Source organism: Thalia democratica, chromosome 7, assembly GCF_965202585.1.
Source record: "Thalia democratica chromosome 7, ktThaDemo2.hap1.1, whole genome shotgun sequence".
In the NCBI taxonomy this organism is placed as follows: domain Eukaryota; kingdom Metazoa; phylum Chordata; class Thaliacea; order Salpida; family Salpidae; genus Thalia; species Thalia democratica.
Window position 1 is genome coordinate 63,895,034 of NC_139171.1, and position 11,871 is coordinate 63,906,904.

The window sequence follows — 11,871 nt, forward strand, 5'->3', positions numbered from 1 at the left end:
TAACTTACTCAATTAAAGTGGGGTGCACAACTATTAAAGTTCTTAAAACTCGAAGTACAACAACTTACATTTGGACAAATGAAGTTCCGACTACCCAAATTTGACATTCACAATAGGACAACTTAAACTCAGACAAATCAAGTTCTGTCAACCCAAACTCAACAGTTCACATTTGGGCAACTCAAATTCCAACATTTCAAATACCAACTATTCAAACTTGGACAATTCAAATTCCTAAAACTCAAATTCGAACAACTTAAATGGAACATTTTTAGTTCGGACAAGTCATATTCTTAAATTTCAAATTCGGACAAATTAAATGCGGCATTTTAAACTCGACAATTCAAAATCTGAAAATTAAATTTTGGACAACTTAAATGTGACAATTTAAACACGGACAAGTCAAACTTGAACAGTTCAAATTAAGACAACTTAAATTCAACAATTTAAACTTGATAAAGTCAAGTTTCCACAGTTTAAGTTTGGACAAATTAAATGCAACAATTTAAACTCGGATTAGTCAAATTTCCACAATTCAAGTTCAGGCAACTTAAATGCAATAAATTAAACTCCGACAATTCAAACTCCAACAAATCGAATTCGGATAACTCCATTATTTAAACTCGGACAATTCAAATTCGGACTACTTAAATGCGAAAATTTAATTTTTGACAATTTAAAATCTAAAATTTCTAATTTGGAGAACTTATAGGCAACAATTTAAACACGGACAAGTCAAATTCCCGTTTGTTCAAAATAGGACAACTTTGATGCAACAAATCAAACTCAGAAAAGTCAAAGTTCCACTGTTTAAATTCAGACAACATAGTGCAACAGTTTAATATAAACTCGGACCAAACTAGTACAAGAATATGTACAAGAATAGAAGAAATGTTAAACGTTAGAAATAATGAATAACCATGAATAATTTGCTAGCAATAGAATACCATAAGATTTTACATTATAATATTTTCTGTTTACTATTTCAGAATGGGTAGCTTTTCATGATAATATGATCTGTACCATGGAGTACATTAAACGTTAAAATTTTATTAATTCTTTTAAATAGTTTGTTAAATATTTTTTTTAAATACTATCAAAATACTTATAGTTCTATTTATAAAATTAAGTATAAATGATAATATTTGAAATTATTTAAGTTTAATATATTTTCTTTATTAACATTTAAATATCAATTAAGTTTGAAGTATTCGATTTAAGTTACAGACTAAATTGTATTAAAAAAAACTTTTGTTGTGTTATAAGTATTTAAAGATATTTGTATCTATACAAAAGTATAGAAGTTTTTTAAAAATAAATCAAAACTTGTCGTCATACTTTGCACTTTAATAATTATTTTTAACAAAACATATATATCTTAAACCAACTTTTAACAATATTAAGCTTAATATGTATTTTTCATAACCATTGATAATTTTGCGAGAACGTTTTTTACAAATTTCGGACACAAGTTTTCAAATTATATGGCAACAAGTCTTAAGTTATGGTCATCTTAATTAGTTAAGCAACAAAATTAAATTCCATTTGAAAACTTTCATGGGTTTTTTTAATAAATTTTTCTTAACGTATATCTGTTATTAGACGAAAGTTGGAAATATGAATTTACTAATGCAATACTAACGGTTTAAATTGTTATTTTAGTTAAATTTGATTAAGAAAATTAATTAAATTTAAATATAAATGTATTAGTGAAACTCGTTTATTTATCTACTTTTACTCTACTCCACTGGTATTTTGCCTATAAACTTGTTTTTAGTTTAACATATTTGGCCTACTTATTACTAGTACAATTTCAAAATAGATAAGTAAATAATACAAAATAACAAACTAATTAAAATAGAAAATCATTAAATAATTATTTATTTATCATTAATATTTATAGTGTTTATGAAATAGTTCTGTTCTCCTTTTTTACATTTATGTATTCATCTGAGTGACAAAAAAAGATTTTTAATGCTAAAAAAATTGTTATTGAAACTCATAATAAACAAGTAAATCAAAAAGTTCAATATGTTTTCAATTATGTATGTAAGTATTTCGATAGTCAATTTAAAAAAACTAATTGCCTTTTCTTGGACAATAGTTTAAAATGACAAATGTATCTTTAACTACGTTTAACTTAAATTTAAAGTAGTTATTAATTAAATTTTTAATCTTTCGATTCTAATTAATGTTGTACAAGCTAATTATGTTTTGTTTTTATCTATAGGTCCTTAAAGGGTTAGACTATTTTTGTTTTAGTCCGCGTCAAAGATAACTATTTAAGGTGTATTTAGTACTTTTAATACAAATTTTTAAAATGATGATTATCTTTTTTGGACATTACATAATGAATGATATATTACACTCGATTTTTTAGAGCGTTTTTCAATAATAGATTCTTTTTTGTTTTTTTATAAAGTAAGTGTAGTGTTGAACTTTTCTAAGTAATATTTTTTTATTTTTTTTCTAATTAAGGTTGTTTTCTATAACGTTTAAGTAAGTACATATTCTAAATATACAAAAAAGACCGATAACTTTGATATAAATGAGAAAAATCAACAAAAAACGATAAAGAAAAGATTAAATAGACTGCCCACAGACCAAAACAACTTCAACAATAAAAAAAATAAGTACTAAGTTGTTTTACGCCAATTTTACTTCAAACACGAACTGGGATACAAAAAGAAGACCAAACCTATAAATCTAAAAAAAAACAAGAAAAATCATGTTCGTAAACCTCCTCTTGCCAACCAGTTTTTACTAATATTTGGAAAAATTCTTAGAGCTAATTGATAAATATTTTAAAAACCATGGAAAAGATTTCTAACATAAACAACTGCAAATCATCCTACTGTTGTGTTGAAAATTTCAAGTCATTGTGAGGCGACACACCAAGAAGGTACTAAACAGAACAAATTGTAAGAAAAGTCATACAAAAGTATGTGCAACTGCCTCAGAAATATTTCCTGCCCGTTAATTAGTAAGTCCATGCAAGAGAATGTAATAAACAAGACAACAATTACTACACAAAACGAAATTAAATAGTAAATAGAGTATACGGAAGGTTTATTTAAAAAGAGATGGTACGCTTTTAAGTGACGTAAAAAACAAAGGAACATAACTTTTTAAGTACACTTGGAAATTAAAAAACAAAAACGTACGTACAAATTTAAATGGAGCATTATGCATAAGATTTAGAAATTAAAGAACGTAAGTAAAATCTGTAAAATTTGCAACCCAGAAATTTGAAATAGCACTGGCTAACAAAAAAAAAAGGCAATTAAATTAAAAGATGAGAACCTTTTTACACCTGCCCGCATTTTAGAAAACTGTATCTTAGAACTTAACGTATTTTTAATAATTGTTTTTTCTTAATAACCTTTACCGTACTTTTATTTGTTAAATGCCATTTTCGATTTGAGTTCGTATAAGCTATTTTTGCTGTAAGCATCGAAAACTATAATGAAAATATTATTATTTGTAAATATAAAGTACTTTGATTATTTATGATTTTATTTTTGTTTAAATCAACAATGATTTTAAAGAGTAGAAGAATTGTTAAAAGTTTACAAATAACCTATAGCATTGAATAATTGCATATTGATTTTAAAAAATTTTATAAACTGATTAAATTAATTAGTTTACACTGTTTATTAAGTTATCCATATTCATCATATTTTACTTTGCAGACCTAAGGATTCCAATTTTGGAGAAACGAATTTTAATTAAAATAATAAATGTTTAAAATGTTTTTCTAGAATCTTAAAAAATATATAAACAACATTATAAAGTAAAACATTTCTTAAATTTAGAAAAAATTGCTGGTTAAAAGTTTTTAGTACTTATCAAAAACAAGTTACATGTATGAAAATTAACTAATAGTAGTAATATATGTTTTTGCCTGCTGCATACTTAAAAAATTTATTTTCTAAACAATCAAGCCGTCAAAAGGGAATCAAATAAATTTACAAAGATTGCTTCAACTACCACTAATAACTTTAAAATTTAAAGCAATTAACATTGGTCTGTTTGTTCAAAAAAAAAATTACAATTTTATAAATAAAATGAATAATTTGTAAAAACTACAAAAAAGTACTTAAAAATTGCGTCAAAAGAGTACGCATAGGTTTAAGGAAATAAGTGATTTAAAGTTATATAAATAACTATGCTGTTACAATATAAAAATACTGTCAATAAATCAGCATGAAATAATTAGTATTCATAAGTTATTTTCTTTATAACACGTCTTAAAAAATGACATAAATTTATTCATAAATATTCACACAATACAATACGTACTATTGTGAAAAAAATTATTTCCATGAAACACTAAAACGCATCATTAAGTAGAAAATATTTGTGCACGAATATCAAAAGTACATGTACATTTAAAGAAAAGTTATATAATTGTCAAGAAACGTGTATAAACAAATCTGAAGAACTTGAGATTATATTAAATCGTCTTTTAAGCATATATAGTTTATTGAACGACAAAAAAAAATGCTAAAAAGTTCGTTTAAAAACCTTACGAAAATATATTCCAGTTACTGAGTTATACTCAACTCATGTAATTTGATGTTGATTCAAGAACGAATCATAAAAATAAAACAAGTAAGCATAGTGTGCAATAAATAATACACATCCCAACTTTAAATTTCAGTTAAAAAAACTTGACATTTAAAACCTAAATAACTAGAATTTTTTAACTTAAATAATTTTTAAGAATCATTTTCAATTTACACAGCGTTCAATAATTACTCAAGCATCACTATCAATTTACTAGTATATTGTGTATGCTAGTTTTTAATATAAAGGCACTCTGACAGCTGGGTAATCAGAAATGCTTTGAAGAGCTTTACACCAATTTTCCGACCACACATCTTTATTGACATCATAACATAGCACATAGTCTTCAAAGTCTTGAAAAACAAATATTTTACTCGCAATCGAAACAGCTGTAACTTCATGTGTTAGAAATTTAGGTGTCTCAAATGCCACAAACATATTGCTAGTTTTATCAAATACTTCACAATTAGTGTTATCATTTGCACCACCAATAGCAAATAGTTTGCTTTTAATACAAACTAAACTATGAAAACTTCTCCTTACAACCATACTTGGCATTTGTGTCCAAGTATCGGCAAAAATATCATACGATTCTACTGTGTTTGTAATATGGTAGTTGTTATATCCACCTGAAACAACAATCTTTTCTTCAAATAATGCACAAGCTGCGCTATCTCTCATTTCGTTCATTTCTGCAACTTTTTTCCATTTTAATTGTTTTGTGTCAAACTCAAGACAAGAGTTTAATGTTTCATGAGGTTCGGGATTACTACCCCCAAGTATACAGATTTTATCCATAAATGCACAAGCACAAAAGTATTTACGTTCATCGGGTATATTAGTTACTACAATCCATCTTTTCTTCTTAAGTGAATATTTTTCAACAGACTTTATACGATCAAAATTTCTATCAAAACCACCGAAAACATAAACATCTCCTTTAAGATAAATAGCTTTAGAACTTTGTCTTTCTGCTATCATTGAGGGAAGATTTAGAAGTCTTTTGTTGATATTTCCATCAAATTGTTTCACTTGACAAATGGCTCTATCTCTTTTTAAACTAAGTCCCCCAAAAAAAAGTACATTGCAGATTGATTGACTACAGTATCTACTTTTGTTACAAGTTGCAGAATCTAACTGATAAAGTCTATTTCTGTTGTTAAACACTTCAACACAATCATCATTCGTAGAAATACATGTAGACTCATTTAAGAGATATTCTAAACAGTGATCTGATAAAAGATTAAGACGAACTTTTAATAACAATTGTTTTGCAAATTTGCTACGTTCTTCTATGTTGTAACTCAACCATTTATTTACTGAATTGTAAACTTCAACTTCTGAATCTATTTGTAAAGTAGAACGTTTAATTATTCTTAAGATTGAACTAAGATCCAATTCTAGAAAGCTTTTAGTTTCAATTACCAGTACAAAACAACGTTCTATATAGCTAACCATATTTTTATAAAGACTTGGTAAGTAGAAAAGTCTAGATAACTGATAATAAGTTGCAGCATTATGAATTTTTACTTTTTTATTCATGACTTGGCATAGTTTACTTTTACTGTTTTCATCTAAAAACAATAAACTAGACTTGACCATCGAAATCATCTTTAATCGGTTATTACTTATTTTACCTAAAATTAGATTATAGAATTTTTAGCAATTTAAGATATTTATCTAAATAAAAAATATTTGAAAAATGTTTTCATTAAATTTTTTATTAATGAGAATTTTAGGATATGAAACAAAAATTACTGTTTATAAACTAAAAAAATATATATACTTGTAGCTACCAGTGGCGTAGCGTAGTATTTTGGTCAGGGGGTGAGCAATTTTTTTTCAAAAAATCCCCTAAATTAAAACTTTTGGGCTTCAAATTTTTTGGGGTCGGTTTTCACGTAGATTTAAAAAATTACTAAAAATTACTACTTCTTCATTTTTCAAGCAATCTTCTTTAAATTTTAGAAAATTTTCCATAAATTACAGAAAAAAAACGTTACTTATGAATTTAGATAGTTATAACAAATAAAAATTTTGTAATTTTACTCCAAATTTTTAAATTCACAAGTAATGTTTTTTGTTATTTTATAAATATTAAACTGTGAAAGTTTGAAGAAGTTTACTTGAAAAATGTAGGAGGAGATAGATTTTAAACAAACTAGTCCTTTTTCGCTGTTTTAGTCTTCCCTTCGTTTAGAGAACCTAGTATGCGGCCCGACTTTGACTGGTCATATCTCAAAAAATATTTCGAATTTTTTTAAACAACAAAAAGCATCTTAAAGCTTTAAAGAATCTTTAAAATAAGATCAACTTCTAAAAAACATGGCTTACCCTCCCTATGGCCCTAAACTACAAATAAATATTCATTTAAGTATAACAACTAATACCTCAAAACATTTTTCTCTTTGCAGTTTCTAAACAATGTTCAATATCTATTTCGTATCAACAACAAAGAATTGCATTAAACTCAAAATAACTCATACTTTTAATTTGTTGCAGCTTTTGATATACTATTTTTATCTTTTATATAAAAAGGTTAAATCTTCAGTATTAAAATTGAAAGTTTAAAATTTTTGTAGAAGAAATCTAAAGCGCTAGGTTTTTTTAACTTCTACATTTTTACCTATATTACAATATAAAACTGTAAAAATAAATCTTAACAAATGAAGAAAATCTGAAAATAAACAAAAAAAAAAAAAAAATTCATACCTCTTGAACTGCAGTCTTGAGTAATAGCAATATCTGGTGTTGGTCTGCTATTTTTTTTTAATTCAAGTTTTTGAACTTCAGATAACTATCATATCTGACATATTTTTAGACTTACAACATCCCACACAATATTCCTTTGCATATTTTTTAAAATAATAATCTAAAAATTAATGAAAACAAATGTTTACTTTTTCTTTAGTATTATAAAAAATATTTTACAAAAAACAAACAAAAAACAATTAACTTTGAAGATATCAGGATTGCCTTGCCACTCTTTGAGTCAAAATAACTGACCTGAGTTATTTTTAAATGTAATATGTCATCATAAGCATTTTAAATTCTATTAAAGAATTTTTTTTGTTGTTTTTAAACTAATAGAAACTAGCTTTTATAACAAAGCATTTAAAACCACTAAATCTACCCTGAGTTAAAAAAAAACAAATATTATCATTAGTCAGCCTGAGCTTAAAAATACTTCAAACATTCTGAGTTATCCTGATTTTCCTGTGTCATACTAAAGTTTTCCAAAACTTCATAAAATCTTGAGTTATTCTGAGTGTGTGGAAAAATTTTACTAAATGTTTCTGATACAAAACAAAACTTTTAATAGATAATTTTTTTAAGGTCAACTTTTTCAATTCTTTTAAAAATTCACAAGAAATATAACTTTTCACTTATCTTAAAACCAGTTTTTCTAAGATCTTTAGGGAATAGAATTTTTAAATACTACAAACAGTTGGTAGAAAGAATTTTTTTAAATACCATTTAAAATTTGATTTAAAACTAAATAATTTTAAATTTGAAATTAAATTAAATTTAATCTTTTAGACTAAAATTTGATTGTGAAAATCCTGTTTTACAAGTTGCTATAAATTTATTCATGATGTGACTAATAAAAATTTTTAAATAACTTGCTACGAAAATTGATAAATTTTTAAACTTTATGGCTGATAGAATAACAAAGTTTGATTTGTTTGTTATCTTATAAAAAAAGAAACTACTTTTAATAAAAATTTTAGGTTTAAATAATTTAAACAATACTTTTTTTATAATGAGATTAAAACTGTAATCACAGTATGAACTGTTTGTTTATTATTTGTTTTAATTTATTTTTTCTGTTTTTTGTTATTTTTCTTTTAAATTATGTTATTAATGTCTTTTATTCTTATTATCAATTTATTTTTGTTTTATTAGCAGTTGTTTATTGCTATTTTTACTAAAGTTTGTTTATTCTTGAATCATTATCACTATAAAACAGGTTTAGCTTTATGGTTTGTTAACATAATGATAGCATTTGTCCTTGTAAAAAAATCTGTCATAAGTTTATACTACTGCAGTGCACTAACTAGTTGCGTACTGTTTAAGTCTAAATTCTTATGAAGTTAATGAAGTTATAAAATTTTTCCTTATGGAGTTTTTCATCAACATTGGTGCGCATTTGCAATTACGCACCGAATCAGTATACTGGGTAATTTCCCTGACTTGTCATTAACTGGTATTCGAAATTTCGTTTTACTTTTCGAAAACTAGAAAAAAATAGTTGAAAAAAGGCAAATTCAGCAGAAGAAATAAACAATAAAGGATAAAAATATTGCATTTTTTTTACATCTTTTTTTTTTGGGTGGCACGCATACGCCAGTGTCCCTCCCCACGCTAGGCCCCTGGTAGCTACTGTTTTTTTTTTTAATTTCAACAAGTAATAAAATGATAGATTCGATAAATTGATCAAATATTAATTTTTTTTTAAATTTTTTACTGAAGATAATTAAACTTAGTACTAAAAGACTGTTGCATACTCTTGAATAACTATTTTAAACCGTTACTTACCAGATTTGTTGAAACCTTGTAATTTTTCCTTTGCAGCGTTTTTACAAAATATCTGAAATTCAACACAGCTACTTGGTGGTAGTGATACTTCTTCAAATTTCATTTTCTTTAAATCAGTTTCATTCTGATTGCTTTCAGTTGAAATGACTTCTTGTTGTTGAAATGCACTTCTTTTCATTTTAATTCTTAACAATCTAAAAAAATGTCAGTTAAGTTAATAATAGTTTATACAACACATTGAAAAAAAGTACAACATATATTTATTAAGGTCTTGTTTACAAATTTTTATTATACTTCAATGTGTACTAAAAGGTTACTAAAAAAGGAAACTTAATTTAACTAGAAAACTTTTTACAAGAAATCGTTTTGATTTAATAAAAATAATTTTCTATTGTTGTACTAAAAAAATCAAAATATATTATGATTTTTATAGTGGATACAAACTTATGTACAACTTAAAAAGTCTAATACAACTTAATAATAATGTTTCCTAATGATTTCCATTAAATATATAAATATTTAATACTTTTTTATGAATTAAAACTTAATCAACACTGCATTGTTTATTAAAGACTTAACAAAAACTTATATATCAAATGTTAAGCTGCATGAGAATCAAAAACCATTTATATAAGTTTTTTTTTTTAAGTTTGTTTATTATAAATTTAACTGTAAAAATTTCAGTTAGTACAGCATTCAGTCTTGCAATTACAAATAAACTAAGAAAATTAGTTTTTAAAAGTGTGTACTTGTACATTTTTAAATCTTTTTAATTTATCATAAAACTATACAGTATAGTTCAAATAATCTACAAGTTTTAAGTTAGTCCAACAAGGGTTATTAAATTAATTCAAATTTGAAAACATAATAAGAAGTTTGATAAAAATACTAAGCTAAATTTCATTCTACACTACTTTTTTTTTCATTGTAAAGTTGTCTATATTTTGTAATAAATGTATTTATATATCTTAACATATTTGTAAATGTTTTATTTCAAAATCCTAATAATTTTATCCTTTTTACACATAAAACAAACAACAGTTTAAAAATAACTTACTCTTTAAATACAAGTACATCAAAAAGTCTGAAAGTTACTTAATATCGACTAATTTACTCCAGTTACAAAAACTAAAAAAACACGTGGTCAAAACTATTAGACAAAAATTAAATGTAACAGAAATATACTTTTAAAATATATACTTTAATTGGAGTTCAAATGAAAAATACAAAAAATTAAGTACTAAACATTATCTAAAAACAACTTTACAACAAAAAATTAAAATGGTAATTAAGTACAACTTGTAAAATCTTCTACAAAGTCTTGACTAGAATATCACTGCTATTATACTGTGTGTAGTTAATATAGTTTTTCTTTAAATTGTAAATGTTTTCCAGACCAACTTGCTTTTTTTTTTGACTGATTTTATAATATTTGATATTCAACTAAATGGAACATTAGTAAAAGTAGCATTCAGTACACTTCCTCTTCCTGCCATTTTCAAAAACAATCTAACCTGATTCTACCTCTTCCTTTTGGTTCGAGCTGCATTTCAACTTACTTGTCTTTTAGCAAGGAGACTAGAGAATATAAATAGTTTTTATCGTCAAAAAGTGCAATTTTCCTCGGTTTTTTCAAGTAAAAGCAAAAAAAAAGTACAAAACATTAAATTTCCTTAAAGTAGGACAATTTAAAAGGACAGTAATAAATAAAATAGTTTTCAAAAAATGGTTTTAAATGTCTCACAATCAAAAAATGTTTTGATTAAAAATTCTCTTAAATAGCAAAAGTTTCCAATAACTAGGCAAAAAATAACATTAAAATTAAAACTCAAACAACTTTTCTATTAAAAATATCACTCAGCTGTCATGTCTATGCAAACCCCTATGATACAAATTTTTAGCATGATACTGGTCTTTGCTGTCTCAGTTATTAATAAATATAACTTTTTTCTATTATTCTGATAAGATTTAAAAGTCTTACATTATTTTTAATTTACTCAATGTGATTTAAAAATGATCACCACTATTTGTGACTTATTTGTATTCATACATTATCTATACTTATATAATTTATTTAAACTTTTATAAGTTTTATAGTCACTTTGTGGACTAAATATTTTCAGTTAAGTTGTGAATTTGTGGACTTGAATTTTGTCAATTCTATTGTAACTTTTTGGAAATTAAGTTTGTCTGTTCTACTTTGATTTTACAACTTAAACTAGTAAGTTTCTATTGTGAATTAGTAAACTTTTAAATCCCCCTATGGTATTTTTATCAATATGACCCCTTATTGCCTGGTGGTTTTTCCTACCCCAGTTTTCTTTCTGGTTAGACCTAAATGGCTTTTAATAGAGGCAGATGTTAATTTTCAGTATTGATTCTTAAAATTTCAAATGGAAGCTTCATTATAAAGTCTCTTTAAATCTACTTTTATATAATACACTGTTTAAATAAATATGACAAAAACATAGGAATGTGAGATAAAAATTACTTTTAAAACTAAAAGTAATATACAAGTAAAAATATTTGGATGATATACTCTCACTGTTACCTAACAAACTGGTGATTAGTTACCTTGAGGAGGCCAATTATAGACTACAGATGTGGGTATGCTTAAATAATATGTTTGTGAAGTACTTGTACATGTTACATTTACACTAGAAACCATGACTAACTTAAACTAAACTAACTTTTCTTAATACTAAATTTATTCTATAAAAACTAGGCATGACAGATGAATGAACATATTGTGTTAAAGAACAA

At 25.0% G+C, this 11,871-nt stretch overlaps 1 protein-coding gene across 1 annotated transcript; it reads right to left on the minus strand.

The window, feature by feature from the left end:
* Positions 1 to 4,806: 4,806 nt before the first annotated feature.
* Positions 4,807 to 10,657, minus strand: LOC145841693 (kelch-like protein 7). The gene is made up of 3 exons (XM_082949043.1): positions 10,623 to 10,657; positions 9,109 to 9,302; positions 4,807 to 5,915 (listed from the first exon to the last, which is right to left on the minus strand). The coding sequence occupies exons 1-3, from the start codon at positions 10,655 to 10,657 to the stop codon at positions 4,807 to 4,809; spliced, it is 1,338 nt and encodes a 445-aa protein (XP_082805169.1).
* Between the last annotated feature and the right edge of the window lie 1,214 nt (positions 10,658 to 11,871).

Bases quoted from the DNA above. Each gene is read 5' to 3' on its own strand.
- LOC145841693 (XM_082949043.1), bottom strand. From the start codon at position 10,657: ATGCAGCTCGAACCAAAAGGAAGAGGTAGAATCAG. The intron at 9,303-10,622 runs GTTAGATTGTTT...ACATTTTTTTAG, and splicing joins AAAGGAAGAGGTAGAATCAG to ATTGTTAAGAATTAAAATGA. The intron at 5,916-9,108 runs GTAAGTAACGGT...CTTTACAAATAG, and splicing joins ACAAGGTTTCAACAAATCTG to ATTCAGAAGTTGAAGTTTAC.